General features: G+C 42.6%; 1 protein-coding gene across 3 annotated transcripts in view; it reads left to right on the top strand.

Moving 5' to 3' along the window:
- The window catches only part of MAP3K9 (mitogen-activated protein kinase kinase kinase 9), an 81,545-nt gene extending 56,414 nt beyond the window's left edge, over nt 1-25,131 (top strand). For 2 of the 3 annotated variants that reach the window (XM_060262091.1, XM_060262089.1), the window contains exons 6-11: nt 2,862-3,102; nt 3,806-3,928; nt 6,705-6,858; nt 15,414-15,526; nt 16,542-17,330; nt 23,453-24,174. In XM_060262091.1, the coding sequence (XP_060118074.1) occupies nt 2,862-3,102; nt 3,806-3,928; nt 6,705-6,858; nt 15,414-15,526; nt 16,542-17,330; nt 23,453-23,925 (1,893 nt within the window). In that variant the 3' untranslated portion in view covers nt 23,926-24,174. Of the gene's footprint in view, nt 1-2,861; nt 3,103-3,805; nt 3,929-6,704; nt 6,859-15,413; nt 15,527-16,541; nt 17,331-23,452 lie in introns of all 3 variants that reach the window. The other variant, XM_060262090.1, reaches the window with a different exon arrangement.
- The last annotated feature ends 342 nt before the right edge of the window (nt 25,132-25,473 follow it).

Consider the following 25,473-nt stretch of genomic DNA (forward strand, 5'->3'; position numbering starts at 1 on the left):
CCAACCCTTCTAATAGCACCATGATATGATCATAAATTATGAATGGTGGCATCAGTACTTGTCAACATTTTGAAGGATGAAAAATAAATACATAGAACAGGAATAATTGCCAGGCCATTTGTATAAGGAGGAGACCAAAAAAGAGTTGATCACATTAGGAAGGAGTGGGTTGGGATGTAAGACAACATTCCTGAATTATTAATGTGAATTATATGGTGTGAATTAACCCATGAAGCTGCTTATATGCAATTTGGGGCAATTAATTTTGTCACTGAGTCTGTGCAACTCAAAGATAAATACAACACCAATCTGATTCCTGCTAAGTGACCCTACAACAGTATGTAAACTATAAAGAAATAATTGCTTCAAATTTTCCATCTGGCTGAGTTTTTTTTGAAGATTAGAATACTGCCTTGCTACCAGAAGTAGAATAAATTTCAACCTGCTATATTATAGGGGTGTCAGACATATGGCCCAAAGTGACTCATCCAGGCCTTTTGCTTGGCCCACAAGCAACTGGTGTGAGGAAGGAAAGGCAGAGACTGCTCATTGGGGCAAGCAGGCACTTGCAGTGAGGTATGTACAGTCGAAGCTGTTGAGAAGTAGAAAGAAGGGTTGATTGTTTATACCTTACCTTTTACTACCCAAAGGAGTCTCAGAGCAGCTCACAGTCACCTTCCCTTCCTCTCCCCACAACAGACACCCTTGTGAGGAAGGTAGGGCTGAGAGAGCTCTGAGAAAACTGTGACTGATCCATGGTCAGCTAACTAGCTTCATGTGGAGGAGTGGTGAATCAAACTCAGTTCTCCATATTAGAGTCCCCTGCTCTTAACCACTACACCATACTGGCTAGGGGTGAGACTGAGGTGAAATTGTGTGGGGGAATGGAAGCGAAGGCAAAGAAAGGAATCATGGTGGGTTTTTACCTTCTGTGTCCTCCGACAGCAGCTCAGCAAGGATTGGCAAAGCTATTGCACTGGGAGGGGGTGGAACCAAGCAGCTGGCACTACCATCACCACATCCAACCAGCTTTGCTTTTTTAAAAATGGTGATGATGAGGGAGGTTGGTGAGAGCAGGCATGCGGAGAGCAGTGGTTTGCCAATGAAGGAATGGGGCCAGTGGGAAAGAGAAGAGGAAGTCCAGGCAACTGGATCGAGAGGCAACTGGGCTGTCTTGTTTGTGCTGCTCTGAGGACAAAGACCTCCTGGCACTGAAGCAAGTGGAGGTGTGAAGGGAAAAGAGGGTGCCAGTGTTGCTGCCACATGTCTGAACAGCCACAGAGCTGGGAGGCAGAGTGAGTTTTGGGGTGGATGGGGGACAACAATCTCCATTCCCCCCACACACACTTGTTCAGGGGTCATGGGACTACAAAAAGCATCTCCTGGAGGTTTTGGAAATAGCCTTTCTGCCAGGCCTTTCCCTCAACCCTCTGTCAGCCCTTCTGTCAGGCTTTTCCCTCCACTGCTTCTGTGGGAAATGCAGGAGAAATGAGAATCCCAGGGGGATCTGGGAGAACCAGGTTCAGAGATCTCCTCCTCCTGAGCCAGGACCCTGTCATCTGGGTCAATCAAGGCTGATCACTCAGCCTGCCCTACCTATTCTTACACAGTAAAAATTCAGTTGCAAAATGCACTATTTAGTGTAGTGTGAATGCACCCCAATGAGTCATCTCCTAAAAATACTATATATTCAAAAAGTAACTAATTTGTATGGAAATGTAAGGTATCTCTGGGGGGGGGGGGGGGGACAAATCAGCCAGTATCATAATGCCCCTGTATAAATTGATTGTGCGGTTTCATTTGGAGTACTGTGTGCAGTTCTGGTCGCCGCACCTCAAAAAGGATATTATAACATTGGAGAAAGTCCAGAAAAGGGCAACTAGAATGATTAAAGGGCTGGAACACTTTCCCTATGAAGAAACGTTGAAACGCTTGGGGCTCTTTAGCTTGGAGAAACGTGGACTGCGGGATGACATGATAGAGGTTTACAAGATAATGCATGGGATGGAGAAAGTAGAAAAAGAGGTACTTTTCTCCCTTTCTCACAATACAAGAACTCATGGGCATTCGATGAAATTGCTGAGCAGACAGGTTAAAACGGATAAAAGGAAGTACTTCTTCACCCAAAGGGTGATTAACATGTGGAATTCACTGCCACAGGAGGTGGTGGCGGCCACAAGCATAGCCAGCTTCAAGAGGGGGTTAGATAAAAATATGGAGCAGAGGTCCATCAGTGGCTATTAGCCACAGTGTGTATATGTGTATGTGTATATATATATAATTTTTTTTTTGCCACTGTGTGACACAGAGTGTTGGAATGGATGGGCCATTGGCCTGATCTAACATGGCTTCTCTTATATGATTAAATACATTTATTGGGGCTTTTGTGGGTTCACCAGCTTTCACTGTTAGGAATCAATTGCTTTTATTTGTATTTTAAGTAAAAATAATATTGTTAATAGGGTTTGTCTGTGCCCTTTATAAAGTTTATGTCTTCAGTACTTGGCACATATGGCCCGGCCTGACAAAGTGACATTTATATCAGATCTGGCCTTTTTAACAAGTGGGTTTGATACCTCTGCACTATAGTATATCTAGGGAGAAACACACCTACTCTAATTCAGTGTTTCTTATTTTAAGTTGAGATTGGTACTCATAACTGACCTTCCTGATGACCCAAATCCTGTGTGTAGATAAAGACAGCAGCATGGCAAGTTACAGTGCAAGGATTTGCTAATCTGCACAGTATACTTTGATGGAAGACAACACCCATTTCTGTGTTTTTTATTATAGAGACTTAAAATGAAAGAGGAGCAACTGTTAAAAATTCAAATATTGGATGGTGTCTGTCTTCCTTCTAGGAGCTGCGTACTTGGGAGGAGGAGCTAACAAGAGCAGCAGTCCAGCAAAAGAATCATGAGCAGCTTCTGCGGCAGCGGGAACAGGAGCTAGCAGAGCGGGAGATTAACATCTTGGAAAGGGAGCTCAACATAATCATCCACCAACTGTGCCAGGATAAACCGCTTGTGAAAAAACGTATGGGCAAGTTCAGGAAAAACCGTCTCAAGCTGAAGGATGGCAATCGCATCAGTCTCCCTTCTGGTGGGTGCTATTCTAGTAGCACAAAGGAGAGTTGTCTGTTCCTCCTCAGAGTTGTACATATAAAACATGCTGTATAAAATCCTGATTGCCTTTGGCACTAAAAAAATTAAGATTATTGTTCACTGTTTTTACCCAAGCCATTTCTTATAGGACAAGAGTCTGTGAAGAATGTTTTACACAGAACCAGCAGTAATAGAGTGAAGCTAGGAAGCTAAAATATTTAGAGCAGGGATCCCCAACATGGTGCCCACAAGTGGCTGCCATTACCTTTCCTGGTGCCTACCAAGGGGCTCTTGCCTGTCAGCTCTTCTGATTGGTCACTTGAGATCTGGTTGTCTGGGCAAATAAAGCAATACTGTTTCATCTGCCACCACAATGCAGGCTTAATTCTCTCACTCCTTTTCCCCAGTGTATTTTTATAAATTACTCCTCGTCTTCCCTATACCTGGGTTTCCTCAGGTATGTGTCTCTATGCCCTATGGCAGCCATTTTCTAGTGGTATCATCTCCTGTGACAGTCATTTTGAAGCTGTGACCCCCATCCTGTATCAGAATTCCAAAAGTGCCCAAAGGCTCGAAAAGGTTCGGGACCGCTGAGTTATAACATTTCTTAGTCATTGTAAAACGGTATTCTGTCAGATTAGCAGATGGGGCCTTTGTATTATTTCACTAATGTCTGTACTGATCAAGATTTCTTTTGACAGATTTCCAACACAAATTTACTGTACAGGCATCTCCAACAATGGATAAAAGGAAGAGTTTGATCAGCAGCTGCTCCAGCCCTCCTGCCAGTCCTACCATCATTCCCAGACTCAGAGCCATCCAGCGTAAGTCGTTTAATGCCTCGGTAAAGATGTATGAAACAGAACCCATTGATTTTAAGTGAGTGGATTTGTTTGTTGAAGGTTTATTTAGGCCAGGGTTCCACAATACATATTATATGAACAAATCATGATTATTTTTCGGGTCGCTATACTACTTGCTGTTTGGGAAGCTTGCAGAGCCTGTTTACTACTAGTGTATGTATTTCAACCCATTCTTTGAGCAGAACAAACTTCTTCTACAAATTCAACCCCCCCCCCCCCAAAAAAAAAGCTGTCACCTCATTTGTTTGTATTTTGTACTATGCATCTCATCAGATATTTTTTTCACAATAGGTGTACAGTTGCTGTTCACTATCTTGCAGGGGGTCCAAATGTTTCTGCCCAAGAAAGCCCCAGAACAGAAGAGTTATCTGGTACATTTTCTTAGCACACATTCAGCAATATTTTGTTGCTAGGAGAAGTAGTGCATCATTTGCAACACTGGGTGCAGTGTAAAATATTGATTGGGTAAATGTTAGAAGGATCAGTTCAGTTACAGAATAGCTATGCTGGAAGAAGAGAACAGGGATATGAAGGTTATTTTACCTGATTGCAATTACTGTGTGAAAACCTTCCTATTCTGTCCAAGCTGGTTAAGGGAATGGAGTCTGGCAGCAGAATTTGTGTTTGCTCCCTTTTGGTATATGAATTCCAGATATTGCACTTAACAGTGGCTGGTTGTCATATTTGCTCCAAATTAAAATAGTTAATACTAACTAGTGTTGTTTCAACCCAGAATTTGAAACCAGGACTTTAAATTTCATGGCTGTACCACTCAAGTGTGAACACAGTAAAGACCATTATTTCCTGTAAAAACCTCTTAATTGCTTTATTTTTAGACATATTCAGTTCTCCACTGAATGTTGTTCAGTGGTCTTCTGTGAGGCCCCTATCTATTTCTCTGTTCTTTATTTTAAAGTCAACTTGTCATTCCTTCCACAGGAAAGGTTCCTCCCTCCCCTGCAGCAAAGGATTGTGTGAGCACAAAATATAGCACTTTGCTAAGAATACAACCAGAATTCATAATTTTTAAAAAATGTTTTTATTTTATCTAGTGTATTAATATAACAGCATCAAATTGTGGGATAGTGCATAATTATGAGTTGGAGACATATACACAAACCTATTATTAAAGCACTAAGATATAATAAAATATAGTTTCGAATAATTGTTGTTTCAGAGAATTATAGAATCATAAGTTGTCATTAACATTTTTGTGTTGTTGATGAATTGTGAATTTCACTCTACACAAATTAAGGAAAGGGGGGGCTCAGACTTAAACAGTTTATAATTTTGGCAAGAGGCCTGTGCTAATAGGAACATAAGAGAACCCTGATGAATCATACCAGTGTTTCCTAGTATACTGCTTCCCACACTAACCAATCAGATGACACTAGGAAAACTGCAGAAGGCACAGCCATGCTCCACTGTTCTTCCCCCCAACCTGCAACTAATGTTTACAAGTTTCTTGTCTACAAGCATGGAGACTTCATTATCTTTCTCCTTGATATTCACAGAAATCCATGAATTTACCTAACATCTCTGTTAGGGGCCATCAACACTAGGGACATGCATAATAAAATTCCTGAATTGAAGATACACATAGAAATCATTACTGTAATTTTCTGTGATGGTAACACAAATGTGAGATGCTTATGTGTTTTACACACACACACACACCCCTCTGGAACAATCTCTGAAAATCCTTGTTGTTTTTCATCTTCTAGTGCTGCTAGGTAACCACACTATTTGCTTGCATATTTCTTTGAGTCTGCTAATTTCCCAAGCAATGGGATTTCAGCCTTCCAATTAGATCCTTGCAAAGGAGTAGCACAGATCTCTTCCAGCCACTCACTTTGGAGACATGCCACATAAGCCCACAGTTCTCCTTCCCTCTCTCTTTTGCTGGATTGGACCCCTTTTCTTCTTTGTGAGCACAAAATATAGTGCTTTGCTAAGTCCTGTGGCTGGGAAAATAGAGAGATTGGAGCACCTTGTTCAGGGGCTCATAGACCTTTTTCCCTTGGCACAATTTGCTTGAAACTTTCAGATTCTTTAGAGGACAGGCAGCACTCATTCAGCTACATTGTGGTGACATTTAGTTGAAAAACAGCCACTCTACACACACACCCTCGGAAAAGTCTCTCATAGGAGATAATGGCAGACCAACAAAAAAGGAAGGGGGAGTCAGAAAAGGAAACCATTTTCACTTTCTGAAATGAAACAGACTACGACAAGGAAAGATGGCAAATGCAGAGTTTTCAATAGAAAGGTTTAAAAGTCTGTCACTGTAAAAGTAGGAAAATGCAAACAGGTTTTTTTCTAATACTGTGGCCAGCTGGAGCTCTTCTGCTAGGCTGCCACTTCACTGCCATTTTAGGAATCAGTGGTGAGAAGTGCAACTGCACAGTGAATCACCTACTTTGGAGGTCTGTTAAATCAAACCACTTAGTTCAATCTAGTTGAAAATTAGGGACCTTTAGACTGAATGTTGGGAGGATGTGTTCTGTGCAAATTTGGTGCCATTATCTTTATAAACCACTACCACAGACCCCCATATACATTCCCCATTGAAAATAATGGTTGCAAACTCCAGAACCACCCAGATTTGAACACCAAACTGTGTATAGTGCAAGCAAAGTGTTTTTATTATTCTAACAAAACATAACCCAAAAAAGCCTGCTACAAAACTGCTGGATGAAGCATTTTCACATATTGAATTCTTCTCCTCCCTCCTTAGTGACACCCAGTGAGAGCAACAAAACATGGGGACGCAACTCAGTATTCCAGAAGGAAGAGGAAGGAGAAGAAGAAAGGAGAGGCCCAAAGAAGAAAGGTCGTACATGGGGGCCAAGTTCACTTTGTCAGAAGGAGTTAGCAACAGGCGAAGATAGGTATGAGGCATGCTGTGGATAGATATTTTATTAGTAGTACTGACTCCTGTTTTAAAACTGCTTGATGGGCTTAGCAGTTATCTTGCTCTTGTCACCACAATCAAGAGACACGTGCTTAGAATATTCTTTGAGTTTCTGCTGTGTTATAAAACCATGGCCTATCTCTTTTTCTCACAGACCTGCCATGCCATGGTGCCTGCTGACACCTTTCTTGGTGCCTAGGAAGTATTTTCAGGAAGTGAGTGTGGCCAGGTGGGGCTTTTGTCCATCATGGCTTCTGACTGGCTATGCAGATTAAAATAATGTTGCTTTGCTAGAAGCTGGCCTCACAATATTAGTTTCAAGACTTTTTATGAGCAGGAATTGTGTTAGAATGGCTAAAGATCAGACTTGAGGATAGCATATGCAACTCTTGTGTGCAGTGAGGAGGAATGCACAGTCCTGTGACCTGTTTCCTATCTGTTGATCCTATTTAAAGTCCAGAGTTAGGTCTCTGCTCACCTTTAGGAAAACAGGTGTAGCAGTAAGAACTCTAACCCACAAGCAATGCACACACACCCCTTGAAAACCCTCAAATAGTGCAAGAGTTTAATTTTCATGGAAACCAAGAAGTCCCAAGGGCAGTTAACAAATTAAAGAGTTCATAGTAGGGCTGTGCAAGTTGCATTCTAATGCATTCTATTTGCATTTGGATATGACCATTAAAAGACATTTTACACAAGTTTCCTCTTTGTATTCAGGAAGTACTAAGTGAAGAGCACCCAGTTCCTTAATAGATATGGCTAAAAGAACCTGCTCTCAGCTGTAAACACCTGTACTGCTATTACAGGCATGGTTTACTGGATTTGAGCAAGGTTTTTACTCTTCTGGGAGAGAACTTTGTACATAACATTTCATCTTAGTTCTGTATTAAACTTTATTGCTAAAAAAAGTTTAGGTGCTGTTGTATACATGGGTCAAGTACCTGAAAATTACTGCAGATGTGTTAAAGGAAGAATTGTTTGAATAACCGGCAGTTATAGAAAGTGAATTGATAGCTGCATTCAAAGCAGTTGGGAGAACCAGCTCACCAGGAATATATGGTGGCTATTTCAAGCCACATAAATGGAGTCCATCTAAATCTATGCCAACAAATATGGAAAACAAAGCAATGACCCACAGACTGGGAAAGCTTGATCTACATTCCAATTCCGAAAGCCTGCAGCAACTATTGGACCATCACATTAATTTCTCATGTGAGTGAAGTGATGCTCAAAATCTTACAAGAAAGACTGTTACCATATATGAAATGAGAAATTCCAGATGTTCAGGTTGAATTTGGAAAAGGAAATGGCACTAGGGACCATATTGCAAATTTACATAGGTTACTGGAGCATACAAGTGAATTTCAGAAGACAATCAGCTTGTGTTTTCGTAGATTACAGCAAAGCTTTTGACTGTGTAGATCCTGAAAAGCTTTTGCTGATTTTAAAAGAAATGGACATCTGATTGTTTTAATGCAGTGGTCCCCAACCTTTTTGGCCCCAGGGACCGGCTCCAGGGCCAGCCCAGAGCAGGCAGGGTGGGGGAACCCCCCAGTGGCGCCTCTTCCCTCCTGTTTTCCTCCCCTCCCTCACCCCCCATGCAGCCTCACCGCTTCCTCCTCCCCTCATTTTCCTCCTCTCTCCTTCCTCCCCCTGTGCAGCCTCGCCACCTCTTAAAGATGCAACTTGACTCCTACTTTGTTCTGCTGTTTCAGACCAACACGGCTGTCCACCTGGATCTATCCTTCTCCCCCCCTGTTTTCCCTCACCCCCCCCCAATGCAGCCTCGTCACCTCTTCCCCTCCGTTTTCTCCATTTTAAGGCTGGGGAAGGGGTGGTGAAGTCCTCCCAGGCTGCCCCCCCCCGCCAAACAGCTGTGGAGGGGAAACCACTGCAGCTAGTGGCAGCCGAGGGCACATCGTGCCCTAGAAAGGCACCCCCAAAGGGCTTCAAACCCCACCCCCGGGCCCACAGCACTCACCTTCTCCTCCCCTTCCCTTCTTGTCCTATTCCATTGCCTCCCCCCCCCCCCCCCCGCAATCACAGCATGTCACCGCTGCCAGGGCGGGGTGGGGAGGTGACAGGAGAGGAAGGAAAGGGAAGGAGAGGGCAAGTCGTGGTGGTGGGCTCAGAAGACGAAGCAGACACGCCATGGCCGGTAGGGGGGAGGCAACAGGAGGGGAAGCGAAAGAGGTGACAGAGGAGGAGGCAGGTACGCCGTGGCTGCAGAGCCCAGGCGCAGGGGGGTGGGAGGCAAAGGGATGGGAAGGAAAAGGAAGGGTGGCTGGAGGCCGGCAGCAGCGGCCAGCAACGCTGCCCTTGCCTCCTTCCCACTTGAGGAGGCAAGGGCAGCATCGCTCAAAGCTGCTGCAGCGGCTTTCCCAGCCAATCAGCTGATCGGAGGGAGGGGGGAGGAGGCGGAGAGGCTGTGTAGGAGTGAAGGAGGGGGAGGGAAAGCGGGGGAGGTGGCGAGGCTGCACGGCCCATGGAAAGCAGGCCGCAGCCCACTACCGGTCCCTGGCCTGGGGGTTGGGGACCCCCGTTTTAATGTCCAATCTATACTCTTGGCAAGAGGCTACTGTTAGAACAGAATATGGAGAAACAGGATGGTTTCCAATTGGCAAAGGTGTAAGGCAAGGATGTATTTTCTCATCTGTTCTGTCTATGTACAGAACGTATCATAAGGAAAACTGGATTAGATTTAGATGAAGATGGAGTGAAAACTGGTGGAAAGAGCATTAAAAGTTTGAGATATACAGATGATACCACATTATTGGCAGAAAATAATGAAGGCTTGAAATGACTACTTCTGAAGTTTAATGCAGAAAGGGTCAAAGCAGGATTAGAGCTGTACATCAAGATAAAGATAATAACATGTGAGGAATTGCACAATTTTAAGGTTGATACCAGGGCTTTTTTTGAACAGGAATGCAGTTCTGGCTGGCTTGGCATCAGGGGGTGTGGCCTAATATGGAAATAAGTTCCTTCTGGGCTTTTTCTACAAAAAAGTCCTGTGTTAAACAATGGTGATATCAGGGGGTGTAGCCTTATATGCAAATGAGTTCCTGCTGGGCTTTTTCTACAAAAAAAGCCCTGTCTGATACTGAAGAAATCGTTCAAGATTTTCTTTTCCTTGGGTGTCATCAACCAAGAGAAAGACAGATACTGGGAAGGGCAGCCATGAAGGAGCTAGAAAAGATTCTTAAGTGTAAGGGTGTGCTGCTGGCAACCAAGAGCAAGAAAATTTATGCTGCAGTATGACTCATTACCAGGGCTTAAGCCCAACAGGAACTCATTTGCATATTAGGCCACACCCCCGTGATACCAAGCCAGCCAGAACTGCGTTCCTGTGCATTCCTGCTCAAAAAAAGCCCTGCTCATTACTAATTATGGTTGTGAAAGTTGGACAGTACAGAAAGTAGACAGGAGGAAAGTTGATTAATTTGAAATGTCGTATCGGAGGAGAGTTTTATGGATACCACGGATGACCAAAAAATCAACTAAGTGGGTTCTAGATCACATCAAGCTTGAATACTCCATAGTAGCTAAAATGACCAAACTGAGGCTATTGTAGTAATGTCAATTTATGAGAAGATAAGACTGATTGGAAAAGAAGATAACGCGAGGAAAAGTTGAAAGCAATAGAGGAAGAGGAAGACCCAGTTTGAGATTAATTGACTCAATAAAGGAACCCAAGGCCCTCAGTTTGCAAGACTGAGCAAAACTGTTAACCATAGGATGTTTTGGAGATGATTAATTCATAGGGTCACCTTAAGGTGGAAGCAACTTGATGGTATATTGCTCACAACATTTAGTTAACAATACATATATACTGCTCACAACATCTAGTTAACCAGTTGTCAGGATTACATTTAGGAAAAAGACTATACTGGAATGCTGTAAAGGATATTTTCTATTTGGAAATCAGAAAATAAGGTAAGTTGTGACATTCAGACTGGCAAAACTGCAGTTTAGTACAGAAGGAGTTTGTCATTTAACCAGAAGCTGATGAAGTTAATGTAATAAATTATCTGTATCTTTCAAATGGTGATATTCTTTGTAGAAGAAGCAAGCCAGAATAGCATCAGGAATGTGAGCTGAATGCGTGTGAATAAGTTGTATGTTACTGCTATAGGCCAGTACAAAAATACATATAGCACCAAAAATATTTACATAGAAAACCACCACATAGATGATATAAAATAGCAAATATAATTCATTAACTTAATAGAGAATCCTTGTAAACTCTAGCTGCTGCACAGGATATGGCAACTCCATAATCAAGGCTCATGGCCCAAGAGGATTAGGAGAAAGTATACAATTCCTCCAGTCTACCAGGGTTTGTTTAGGTTTTTTTGGAGTATAGGAGTAATAAAAACATATTGAAGTTCACCACAGATCGACAGTGCAGTCAAATATGCCCAGCAGTTTCAACTTCCCCACTTGCACAAAGGCATATGCTTTCCTCACAAGGCACACCACGGTATTGCCCTTCCAGAAGCACAGAGGAAAGAACATTAAATCCAGCCAAAGTAAAAGCTTTCTTATCTTTGGAAATTAGTAAATTAGCTAGATAGTTAGATAGCACAAACCTTTTGCCCCTGAAACAGTAATATTTGGTGACAAGACTTAAATTATGTTGTAATTCGGTAATTCAGTATCTCAAATCCTTTCGTTAATTATATATTTACTTTTTAAGTAATGAGGGGCTATTATCTGCTAGGGGAATTTCCAAAAGTCAGTAATTTCTCTGGAATGGTCCTTTTCCATTTTGTCTGAAAGAGGTGTCTGCTGGTGTCAGAGGTTCAAGTGAAAAAAACAAGCTTTAGCCTTTAATTAATCCTTTATCCAGACACAGGCTTCAAGAGACATTAAGCCTGTCTCAAGAGACAAGACCATCTTGGGAAAGCAATGGGGGACTTATTTTTAGTAGTGCAAAAGTTGATCCATTTGCTGTGAAGACTGCAGCAGCATAGCTGTAACTATTAATTTTTTTGCATCTTAAACATTGCTAAAGTTACTAAAAAATGTTCATACTGGGGAAGGTGAGGCAGTTATCATCAGTTGTGTGTCAAATCGTATCCAACAGATGTCCAGAACAAAGTTTGAGTCCAGTGGCACCTTTTAGACCAGCAAAGTTTTATTCCAGGTATAAGCTTTTGTGTGCATGCAGTAAATTAGCATACAGCATAATGAAGATGCTCAAGGACCAAACAGGAATAACAAACTTAGTTTATGTTATATGGTCGCTGTTTGCCCAGTGATGCTTCTACAGCCACATTATTTGCACAGATCACAGTAGCAATGGATATACTGTCTAGGAGAAAGTATTATTTTCCTGTGTGCAGGTGCTAGGAGTCTTTGGGAAATAAAATATTTACCCCAAAGATTTGAAGGAAATTGCATCAAACATACATATTAACTACAGAAAAAGTTTGAAAACCTGACTTCATGGGAACAGCCATGGGTCTCCATGTTCCATTCAGTAAACTGTGCAGCTTTATTTTAATCACTTACCATATAAAGCTAATATAATAAGCTAAGTAACTAGTGAGTTTTATAAATCTTATTATTTAATCTTTGAGAGAAGAACAAAGGAAGAAGATGAAGAAAACATGAAGATATAATGTTTAAGTGATATTAAGTTTGTATAGTGTAAAGATTTTGTTGGAGTTGTTAATTTTTAAATTCTTCCTTTAAGAAAGTAAGAAAATGCAAAAAAAGGAAAATAATTTTTTTTAGTTACTTACCCTGCCATATGGCCCAAGCAGATAATTTATATTTACCTGACTGGGAACAGGGCTTATTCCCAAATAACTACAGGATGAAGGTTTGCATGGGCTCACTTTAACTGGGTAAGTGCTGAAGCCTTGAAAAAATGAGTAGTGGAAAAGAGGTTGAATAACACCCCCTTGTGGTCACTCTAGCTTCCTTCTCATGTTTTTAGATACTAAAGAATTTGTTCAAATTGGACAAAGTAGGAGTCAGGTGCACCTTTAAAGGTGAACTTGACTCCTACTTTGTTCTACTGTTTCAGTCCAACACAGCCGCCCACTTTGTTCAGATTAGGAAATTGTAGAATATTTTGCTGACTCGCAGTCCTCATTCTTAAACATTTATCCAAAAGCAAAAAACAAAGAGAACAAAAAAAGAGAACAAAAACTGGCTGAATGATTTTAAAAATATTAAAAATAAACATAAACGGGTAAGATGGCTATATACTTTATGTCTATAATAGTAACTTGCTTGCTTCCAACCAGAGTTAAAAACAAAAGCGCATTACTTTATCTATATCAATATGGACATGTACAAAAATTAGAAATCAAGAGCACATCTTATCACTATAAAATATCTGTATTCTCTACATTAATATAGATTGAGTATAACCAACTATTTATCTAAATTGATTGTTCATTAATTGTTCAAAACTTATTTGAGAGCTTTTGGAGACTCTATTTCCAACTATCATGTTACTTTAGAAAGAGGAGAATTGGTACAGCATAACAACCTCATCCTCCATATATTTTTATCTAAGGAGAAGATAATACAATCATTACAACACAGTCTCTATTGGATTACTCTCCTTAAATTGTAAAATATAAAACCTCCACACTATAAAGTTCCAGCTTCCACTTCAGAATAACATATCAGCTCCATCATGTTGTGCTATTAGTAACCAAGTATGCAAACACAGTTTATAATCCCTTCTTTTTAAATGCTTTCCAAGTCTTGATCTTTTTGGCGTAGTGTCCATCTTCTCCCCTTGGCACGCTCATCTGTTCTGGTAAGGAGAATAAGGCCCACTTCCTCTTCCAACAGCTTTGATAGATCGTGATTTCCACTCCAACTCTGAAACTGCGTATGTTGTCTCCATTTTGATTTCATTCAGCACACTTCCAGCCTGTTTATTCACTTTCCCTGGCTCATTAGACAACTCTGGGGTCTCTCGACATTTCTACTTATGTAGATATTCAGTTTCGCTATACTTCAGAAGAAAAATTTCCCCCTGCTCTTTTATCAGCTCCACTAGCAGACCAATAGCATGTTGTACTGAAGATATGGAAGCACAACAATCTTTTTTATCATCTGTTTTATTTTGCACAGTATTACTCAGTATTACTTTATTTCCCACAGTATTACTCAGTCCAGTAACAGGAGTTAATGATCAGCCCAGAGATCCAGTCAGTTTGTCCTCCAACTCTCCCCCTTCTGTGTACTTTTCTCTTGCATTCCAGTTCAAACCACATCCGTTCCAATCTCCTTCAAATGAATTGCTTTTATAAACATATTCAACGTATATTCAGTCTGTGTTATAATATGCTAGAATTCCAATTGCAGCTTGTTTAATTATAAGCCAGATTAATTTACATGTCTATATTCAGTCCAATTAAAAAGAACGAGGAAAAAATGCCAATTTTCAGCAGTTTTTTGTTCTTCTTTTGGAGGCCTCTCCTGTGGGGGAGGGAGAAACGTCCTCCCCCCCTCTTTTTGAACAGTCCCATTTGGTTTTACAATAAGAATTTCATTAGTCGGTTGGATTTTTAAGTAAACTTACTTGCATGGTAGATTTTCAGCAGTTACAGTAGAAAAGAGGAAGCTTAGAAAGCTGTTAAGATAAAGAAGTCGGGCATTCACCTCTTGTTGCCATCATGGCAATCGTAGTGACAGAATATTGGAGCAACAGGAGGCTCAGGGGTTGGCCGCTGCCATTTCCCCCGAATCCTGTCAAGCTCCCTACTGTCAGGGGACCCCTGCCTGGGCCCCCCTGGGGATACTATAGCTGTGGCACCCCTCCAACCATCCAATTCGGGGGGGGGGTGTTGCTGGAGATGAGCTCCGCAGACCCCACCAAAGTCAAAACACTGAAACATGGAAGTCCAGTATGTGTTGATTTTTTTAGCCTGGTAAGTAGACTGTATTTAAGTGAAAAGTCCTTACCAGTGGCTTTGGCCTCTGTTTGAAATGAGTACACAAGTCCCACTTCTGTCTTTCTCTATGTGTAGATACAGATAGATATAAAATCTGTTTTCCCTGTCTCTTCCTATGTGGTATATTATCTAGGTATAATTAATTGGGGCCCTGAAAATGTTCTGATAAAGTTCTGCTCCCAAAACTAACCAGGTTTAACCTTATAAACTGGCTGGATAGAGAAACTTGTTTGGAAATGATATGTAAATTGCTTGTTAGTAGAATTGCAATATAAGCAAACTAAATATAATGCTACTTGGCCACTTCTGCTATAATCCTGTTAAATAATGGAATGAGTCCTGCCTATATTTAAGAATGCGCAAATTTCATAGGAGAGTTTTGTATCTAATATGTGCATATAATGCTGATCCTTCGTTGTTGGCATGAAAAGACTTTTCACAGGACTGTAGTGAGGCTACAATAAATGTGGGTGATAGTATAAGCTACTGAGCCTATGTTCATGTATTCTGTACCTTTGGGATATGATAGGAGATAAACTGGGTGGAAGGGGGAAAATTTTTTGTGAAGTCCTAATTGAAACAATAAAACCTTTCTTTATGCTAGTCTGAAGATCCTGGTAGATGGATACAGACAATGGTCATCTAGTGTTCCAAACCTAGGAAAGGTCCAGAGAACGGCAGCCACTTTGCCTGGATTTACAAGCCTAACAGAAATGGGTAAAGTAGCCTGTTAACTGAATTGTTATATATCATCCACCTATACTCAGCAGTTTTTTTTTTCAAAAAATCTCAGTCTGATTTTGTCCTCTAATTTCAATCCTTTTATAAGATTATAATGATAAATTCCTATAAATTATTTTGTTGGAGTATGCATCAACGTAATGTTTGTGTATGAATGCATTGAACAGGTGCTCTTGCTGGACTTATGTCTGATGTGTGAAGTAGCCCATAATTCATTCATCTTGTATCCTGCCTCTGCCCTCTTTGTCTTTCAGTTTTGCCCTTGATCATTCATTGGCTCTTTTCTTGGGTCTGGATATTGCTCCTTGTCCCCCCCACCCCAATATTGGAAGTGGTGGATTGTTCAGAAAAAGATTTCTCCTGAGGTTGGGTCTCTGTCATTTTTTAGTCTTTATTTGCAGGACTCTTTTTTTCTTACACTCAGCCAATGTTGTTTTAGTTGTTTGGCTCACTTTTTAAATTATGAGCTGTTTTAAGCCTTTGGTTATTTATAGAACAAATGTAAAAACTTTCTGTTGTGTTTATCTTGGAAATGGAAAGCCTATAAGCATGGCTTTCTGACAGAAAAATGGCTTTCTTATAATTTTGCCTGTCATCTTTTTTATAAAAAAAAATAAAAATTCTAGCCTTCCCAAGACATGATAGCAGGGGATTTGTGATCAGGCCAAGTTTGCAGTGACGAACTTCTTCCCCCAAGTAATATTTTACTAACACAACTGCTCACTTCTGTGAATTGCTATTAGTGAGCAGGAAAAACATACATGTTTGTGGTAGATTCAGTTGCACACATATTCTGTCATATCCGGTTTACACTTGTTGCCAGCAAAGACTCAGTGGCAAGTGGCATCAGTTACCTAGCTTTCAGTTTTTAAAGTACTGTCATAAAAAAGCTGTATTTGCAGTGCATTTTTATCTGCAGATGTATGGTAAAACATAGGCAATGGATACTTATATAGTGATAATGTAAAAGGCTTGCTGTTTATTTTTACAGATAATGAAGACAGTGATTCTTTAAAAAATGAAGAGAGCAAGTTGCAGCGATCACCTGGACCTAACCAATCATACCTCTGTATCCCGTTTCAGAAGAATGAGGACTGGGATGGCCAATCCAGTGATGCCAATGAACCCACCCCTGTGAACTCTGCCACAAGTACCCCTCAACTCACCCCCACCAATAGCCTCAAACGTGGTGGCTCCCACCACAAACGATGTGAGCTTGCCTTCCTGGGTTGTGCAGCGGTGCTAGCTGCTGCTGGCCTAGGCTTTGATCTCTTGGAAGCTGGGAAGTGCCAACTGTTAACCCAGGATGAACTGGAAGCCCCCAAGGAAGAGAAGAAGAAACGTGACAGTATCTTTCAGCGAGCTGGGCGCTCCCGTCGGAGTACCAGCCCTCCTTCAAGGAAGCTCTTCAAGAAAGAGGAGCTGGGTGAACCCTCCAGTTCCCTGACCCTCCTCTCCTTGTCTTCCATTTCTGAATGTAACTCAACTCGATCCCTTCTGCGCTCAGACAGCGATGAGATTGTAGTATATGAGATGCCTGTCAGCCCTGTGACAGTGAAGGCTCCCTTGCCGGTAGTTAGTAATCCACTGGTTAACATACGTGTTGAGAAGTTCAAGCGGGATCCCAACCAGTCCTTGACTCCCACACATGTGACTCTTTCTTCAGAAGTTCACCAAGGGGGGCACCGACGCACCCCCTCTGAAGGTGCCATAAAAGTTGTTGGTCTCTTTACCAATGGATACCTTTCCAGTAATTCCCCTACAGGAGCACTGGGAGCAGGTAGGTTACACTTTTCCCTCATATCAGATAGAATAGAATCTAACATTCATTTTCTTGCCACTGGATTCTGCATTTTATGCTCCTGCCTTATTCCCCACTCTTATTCAGAGCTGCCTGTTTGGCAGTTGTGCAAGGTTTCTCTGGGGCTATGGGGAAAACCATCTTTCAAAGCTTCCTTAATCCTTCTGCTCTTCATTCTCTCTCTTTTATATTTGCACTGTGAGATGACTACAGTTGAAACCACGTGCTCCACAAGTAATACTTCTCACGAATATTCTCCCTTAATTTGAAATTTCTCCCGGTTCTCATAATTGGTCACATAAGCTGTAGAGGCATACAAAGAGACTTGTGTAAGATCAATGCATTAAAATTACTTTGCAGACTTTTCTCCAATTAGCATCAGTGCTTTATGCGAATTATGTTATTTTGCTATTGGGAACTTTTCTAACCCAAGCTCAAGTATATTGCTAGCCAGGGACCACAATGGATTTTTCTGGAGATGGGAAGTAGAGGGGAAAAAAAGAGGAAAGGATGGGTCTGTGAACAGCTCAGACCTTGTAGTTAAAATTCCTGCCAATATCTCTTCCAAGAGGTCTTGCTGAACGGTGAAGTGTATGGAGAGACATAGATTAGGGTTACCAAGTCCAATTCAAGAAATATCTGGGGACTTTGGGGGTGGAGCCAGAAGACATTGGGGGCGGAGCCAGGAACAAGGATGTGACAAGCATAATTGAACTCCAAGGGAGTTCTGGCCATCACATTTAAAGGGACACACCTTTTTAAATGTCTTCCTTCCATAGAAAATAACGAAGGATAGGGGCACCTTCTTTTGGGGCTCATAGAATTGGACCCCTTGGTCCAATCGTTTTGAAACTTGGAGGGTACTTTGGGGAGAGGCACTAGATACTATACTGAAAATTTGGTGCCTCTACCTCACAAAACAGCTCCCCCAGAGCCCCCGAAATCTCCAGATCAATTCCCCATTATACCCTATGAGAATCAATCTCCACATAGGGAATAATGAAGTGTTCAACAGACATTTCCCTCCCACCCACCCCCTTTCTGGCGACTCTGAAGCAAGGGATTGGCCTCTCTACTCACAAGTTGCTGCCAACTTCTTCAAAGTAACACAGACACACCATCCCAAGAGGAAGCTTTTCAATCGGAGTCTGAAGCCTCCGGAGGTGCAAAGGCACATGGTCCTCTGGGGGCGGGGCTTCCCTCCGCCGGCCAGCTGACTGGGGGTGGGAAGGAGCCTGGGAAAGCAGAAAAAACTCCTCTGGGACCTGGGGATTGGCAAGCCTAACATAGATTGATGTTACTGAGTGTTGGGAGTCATGCTCTGAGGTATTTTTTTCTAACAACTCTAGCTTTGAAAGCAAATTCTTGGGCTAAACACTGGTGAATCTTGGCACAAACTCAGTAATTGGCATCAGAGACACTCCATGGCTAATACAATTAACTATTTCAGCTACAATAAATTTGCTAGGTACCACAAAACTCTTTCTTGTTTATAAGGAAGGAAAGCAACTGCAAATTTTATTCTGCCACAGAGTTATGGGCCCCTTACAGTCAATTAATAAATATTACATAAAGAGTCCTGACCTAGATGACCCAGGCTAGCTGGATCTCATCAGATCTCAGAAGGTAAGTAGGGTCAGCCATAGTTAGTATTTGGATTTGGAGACCCCAAGGAAGCCCAAGTTTACTATGCAGAAGCAGAAATGGCAGACAAATTAAACTGAAAAGTCTTGAAAACCCTACGTAGGGGTGGCAAACAGGTGGCCCATGGGATGGATCATCCCCCGCAGGCCTCCAATCTGGCCCGCAAGCAACTGACACCCCCCTACACTCCCCTTGAACAGTCGGAGAGGCACAGCCACAGCTGCAGAAGCACAAGGAAGATCTCCCCACCCCACTCCTCTCTGGAGAGATGTGGGCTGGCTGGGCTTTCCTCATGCTTCTGCAGCCATGGCTGCAGAAGCAGGAGGAATACCTCTTCCCCCTATGCCTCCTGGACTCTCCCAAGAGGTGCAAGATGGTTGGGGGGAGAGCCAGTTTGGTGTAGTGGTGAAGTGTGTGGACTCTTATCTGGGAGAATTGGGTTTGATTCCCCACTCCTCCACTTACACCTGCTAGCAAGGCCTTGGGTCAGCCATAGCTCTGGCAGAAGTTGTCCTTGAAAGGGCAGCTGCTGTGAGAGCCCTCTTAGCCCCACCTACCTCAAAGGGTATCTGTTGTGGGGGAGGGTGATAAAGGAGATTGTGAGCTGCTCTGAGACTCTTTTGAGTGGAGGGCGGGATATAAATCCAATATCTTCTTCTTCTTCGTGCCTTTACAGCTACAAAAGCAGGAAGAATCTCTCTGCCCCCACCCACAATGCCTCCTGGACTCTCAGAGAGAGAGGGCTTTCCAAAAGCAGGAGGAATATCTCTCTTCCCCCACACCTCCCAGATTCTCCAAGAGGCATGGGATGGCTGGTGTTTTTCTCCAAGTGGTGCAGGATGGCTGGAAAACAATCCCCACCCCGCCCATCCCCGTTCCAACCAAAACATAGACTTCAATTAAATCAATTTAAAAGATTCTTAAAAAAAAAAAACAGGCAGCGAAGGCTTAATTAAGCATAAGGTGCTGCAGAACTGAACCACAGTACCTTGTGTTTAATTAAACTCCAACCCACCCACCCCCCATTCCTAGCAGATGATCCCGGCAGAAAGAAGTTCCAGGGAATCTGGGCTGTTCATTGCAAGTTGGCTTGTAACGCAGGAGCCTGAGACATAGATCATCCAGGTGTGTGGGAAGGCATTCCTTAGAGCAGAGAATGGTAGAAGTATCCTCACTGAAGCACATGGTTGTTTCTTACAGAAAGCCATCATCAGCCCTGATGCTGTCCTGATTCAACTGCTGTCTGTGCAGCAGTTAGTGTATTGCTTTAGTCAATTCAAGATAGCCAGTTGCTCTTAAAACTCCTGTCTTACTGAAATATCCAGAAAATGCTCATTCTGATCTATCTACATTTTGTCAATGCTCTTAAATACAGTTGCATTGTATTTAAGAGAGCTTTCTACCTAGTAAAAAGTCTTTAAATACTCCCAATGTGTTTGGGGTTTAATTTTTTTTTTCTTGACTGGGAAAAATGTATAACCAAAGTTCTCTGTGTGCTATCTCTGGGCAGTTATGAGGTTAGCTCAAGAAATAAGGCTAAAGGACATTGCTAACATTTTCTACTTAAACACACACACACACAGGCATTCTTTGCTACCTAAACAAAAAAACAACCTTGGACATCAACCTGATTGCAACAGGGTAAATGAAGTGTCTGCTATAAGTCATGCAGATTCCCCACCAAGTGACTGGGCCTGGTTTAGCAACTGGCATTGGTTTGGGGGGTTGGGGGGGGCACAAGTAGGTAGTCTCACCTAGGGTTCCAAAAAGCCTGGCACTGGCCCTGCATATAAGAATCTTTGTCCAACCCATTTTTCTTCTGTCTTTTTTCTTTGGAGATCAAGACAATGTACATGGTGCTCCTTCATTTTATGCTTGCAACAACCCTATGAGGTAAGCTAGACCAAGAGAGAGTGACTGTCTCACGATCACACAGCTGCCTTCCATGGCAGAATGGGGACTGGAACCCTGGTGTCTCGGATCCTAATTTGATTCTCAGCCCACTGCACCTGGTGGCTCTTATGCAGTGACCCCTTTTGTCAAGTCACATTTGTTCATGCCTCCAGCCTCCTTTTCTCTTATTGGTAGCTGCCAGTTATAGTTTTCTTTATTCCCATATTCCCCCAATTCCATTTTCCCTGGCACATTATTGCTTTCCCATGCCGCACAAAATTTTAATTAATCAGGTTTCCCTAGCTGCCTACTGCAGGTTTTCATCAAATACCCATGTGGAGAAACGCCATTTTAGTCAATGTTGGTGCTTCATTGGGAGGGAAAACATGAAACTCCTAAGCAGGCTTTGGCCTAGCCTCCCTCCAAACCCCCCTCCCTTCCAGAGCCAAACCAACAATGCTAGGGGGAAAGTCTCCTAGAGAGGGAGGAAGTTCTTTTGTTCTTGGGATTGGAGTTAGCAGGAAGAGAAGGCAGTTTTGCAACTGGCGCTCGAGGGAGCATGTGGTGGCCATGGGGGCTCCTGCCTGTGAGGCCCCCAGGCAGTCAGACCAAGTAAGTCATCCCCAAGGTGGGGCAAGTTTAGACCAGGGACAGTAGGATGCATTTATAACACCTTTCCTTTATCATGCTGTTTGCTGTGCGGGTGCTGTGCTGTGCTAACTTTTTATAGGCAACTGTTTTTGTTTTGTTTTTCTTTCCCTTTCTTTTTCTCTTGTAAATAAATTTTTTTTTCTGTTTTGAATGCTGGCAGTCAATCTCTGTACCACATAGATCCCCAAACCGCTTTAGACCACACTGCTTTATAAAGGGGGCCCCGGGGAAGGGGGAAGGCATGCAGTTGGATAAGGTGCCAATCCTCCAGGGGTGCCCCAAAGAAGTGCTGAGGTCTCTGTGAAACCCAAGTACAGGGTGGCAGAGGACCTTGAGGCCTGGCCTCATAGCTGGAGAGGGGGATTGGGAGTCCTGTTCCTCTCAATCTGAACCCCTAGACTGAGCAGGTGGTGGCAGCGAGCCCAAGGGGCAGGAGGAGAAATAGCTCCCTCCAGGAGTTGGCGACTCAATAGGGAGTTGACGGGACCGGGCCTGAAGGCAGAATCGGGCCGGTTCCGTCACAACCCATAACGTTTCTCTTCCCTCAATTACTGCCACCCAAATCAGAGCTTCCTTCAGATGGTTCCTCCAACCCAATTTGTGTCAAAAATCATAATGAAAAAGTATGAACCGTGTCTGTCAATTATTCATATTTGTCAACAGACATACTGAAAAAATCCCCTTCATGATTTCCTGAATGTCTATAAATATAATTCCAGCTGTACACAGGGCTTTTTTTGAGCAGGAATGCACAGGAATGCAGTTCCGTCTGGCTTGATGTCAGGGGTGTGGCTTACTATGCAAATGAGTTCTTGCTGGGTCTTTCTACAAAAAAAGCCCTGGCTGTACAGTTTTTCTTCGCAAAGAAAAAAGGCTATTTCTCAGTCCTGCCCATGAAAAATGGATTTCCTTTCCAAATTACAAAGTTATGTCTCAAATGGGAGCTGCTGAACACAAGCCCCACTTTCTAATTATAAAACCTGTATCTTCCCCTGAAGTATCACAGTGTTTTACATACATGACAGTGGAGAGCAGCTTCAGAGCCTTCAAAGTTCTTCAGTTGTCTTTGGATATGTTGGCCAGTGATTCTGTCTTAGCAGAATAGTCTGTCACTTCATGAACTGGTCAGTACTTGTGCCATAACACTGAAGTGTTCAGAATCCTTATTTGCTCTGAACAGCCTTATAGTGATGAGGTATATCCTTACGCAAGGCATACCCTTACATAATACATTCTGTATCTTTTTTATTTTTAAGGGAATTGACTATGTTCCAGTTTTATCTGTCTCTGGTTGTATCCAGATAGCAGGTTCCCATACTACATTTTGTATAGTTTAGCTATACAAGTGTAGGAATAATTCTCAAGAAAGAAGTGGATTTAGTTGTGCAACAAACTTAAGCATTCTCCTGTTGAGGATGTGCCCGCTGTTCTGGCTTAGCTACCACTCCATACTGTCTTTCAGACCTGTAGGAGTCACCATGAAGATGGTGTAGATGCAATGTAGTGTGCATGTCCTTAATCATGTCCTGTGTTTGATATTACCTTGTATTTATTAAATGAACCCAGCATCTCACTTCATCAGTGTTATCTAACTGGTTGGTTTCTCTCTCCTCTCCTCTCCTCTCCTCTCCTCTCCTCTCCTCTCCTCTCCTCTCCTCTCCTCTCCTCTCCTCTCCTCTCCTCTCCTCTCCTCTCCTCTCCTCTCCTCTCCTCTCCTCTCCTCTCCTCTCCTCTCCTCTCCTCTCCTCTCCTCTCCTCTCCTCTCCTCTCCTCTCCTCTCCTCTCCTCTCCTCTCCTCTCCTCTCCTCTCCCCTCCCCTCCCCTCCCCTCCTCTCCTCTCCTCTCCTCTCCTCTCCCCTCCCCTCCTCTCCTCTCCTCTCCCTTTCATTTATTTTCCCTGGTGGGAGAAATAGGTGTGTTAAAAACACCCAGCCCAAGTCAGGGTGCAAATGAAGTCCCTCGACTGCCAGACCCCAACCTCATCTTTCCTCCAACCCCCAGGCGCTATAATGCTCAGCAAGACTCTACTCTGGAGAGGCCGAAGACCTTGGAATTCCTGCCTAGACCTCGCCCTTCTGCTAACAGGCAGCGGCTTGACCCCTGGTGGTTTGTCTCACCCAGTAATGCAAGGGGTGAATCCTCTGCTAATAGCTCCAGTGCTGAAACCCCCAGTAACCTGGACTCCTGCTTTGCCAGCAGCAGTAGCACTGTTGAAGAGAGGCCTGCACTGCTTCCGTTCCATGTCAGGTTTCCAGAAGAAGAGCGGACTTTATTGGATGTGGATGCTGAAGGTCAGAGTCAGGACAACACTGTTCCACTATGCAGAACTGAACTCAAAACACACAAACCTACATCATATGAACTCAAACAAGAGTTCTGGTCCTAGCATGAAATCCACTAGGGGTTGGTAAGCCTCTTTCTATTCAGTTCTACTTCTTGCACTAAGAATGCACTTTGAACATGGGTGAAGTAGAGAGATGCTGCTGAGGTCATGTCACTTGTGCTTTGTCTGCTACAGACATGGTATTGGGTTACCTGAGTGGGATTTTTATGAGTTTTTTGTATGGTTATTATTGTTGTAGCTGCATGTACTTCAGCTGCACAGAACTGCTGATTTCTGTTCTGGTTTTTTCATTAGTTTCAAAACTGCAGTAGGCAGTGTGGCTATATCTGAACCTCTGTCCAGAGATACCATATATCACTGTAGGTTTTACAGTTACCTCAGTCCCAACATTTAGAATGTTATATTGGGCACAAGTGTTTATTTTCAAAGGTTATTGAAATGTACCTGCACCAGTTCTCTTGACACATTTTATTTTTCTTCCTCAAAATTTCAACCTTTGATCATTTTGGGTACCCAAATGATTCCTCTTCCTTAATTTGGATACCTTGGGTGGGGGGTGTTTCTTCATAAATATCAAACTCTCCAACTTTACCTGTTAACCCGCCCCCCCCCCCCAAGAAATATGAGAGCTGTATTGATAAAACAGGAGAGTTGTGAAGCATTATGCTATCCATCTTTTAGCTCCTGGTAGAAAGTGTCTAGCTGAGCTGGTGCAACAAGGGAGGGAAGCTTTGATAGTGAGAGGAGGAGGGATGGGACAGTGTGAGATATGGCTCAGATGATATGCTTATATACCTGCTGCTGCCCTCCTCCCTGACACTATATGTTTAGGTAGGCTGAAGTATATGGTTGCTGAAATGCATCTAGAGAAACTGGCAGTGACATACACATCAAATGGCATCCCTTAATCCTTATGCCAGGTGGGTGTATTTTTCCATCTGGCAGGTATTCCCATCCTTCTCAAACCCTGACCCTTGGGGATGCTCTGAAAGTCATGAACCACCTTGATGTTTTCCAAGTTTCTCTGAAACAGGCACAGTGTGAGGGAGAACTGCTGCAATCACACTGGGCTTGTAGCACTTTTGACATTTGTAAAGAGCTTCATTTGCACCACTCAGCATAGAAAAGGTGGTCCCCATAAAAATTTCAGAGTGTCTCCAAAGTACAGTGTGATGGCAAAAGATTGCACCATTCACCTAGGGAAAGAATGGAATATTTTGTGAGTGTAAATTCTGTGTGGCTGTTAAAGTCAGACAGAAATTTTGAACTCCTGCTTTTATGACATGGTTTTATGGTTAAATATTTTTTTTCTGTTCTGGTTACCAGCTTGCCATATTAAAATAGTAAGCACCAGTATTATATTAACTTTTGAAAGAATGTTTGAAAAACCCTATGTTCTGTTTTTAGATTCATGGATGTAATCCATACTGATTTTTAATCCCAATGTTCTTTTGCCTCCATTGTATTTACTTTCATCTGATTTCTTTCCATCTCTTTTTGTTAAAAAGGAACTGCTGTTCACTCATCTGAAGCATAGTTAATCACTCCCAAAACCTGTAGCAGTGTTACCTAGGGAAAATGGAAATTGTA

This window comes from Heteronotia binoei, chromosome 21 (assembly GCF_032191835.1).
Source record: "Heteronotia binoei isolate CCM8104 ecotype False Entrance Well chromosome 21, APGP_CSIRO_Hbin_v1, whole genome shotgun sequence".
Lineage (NCBI taxonomy): Eukaryota > Metazoa > Chordata > Lepidosauria > Squamata > Gekkonidae > Heteronotia > Heteronotia binoei.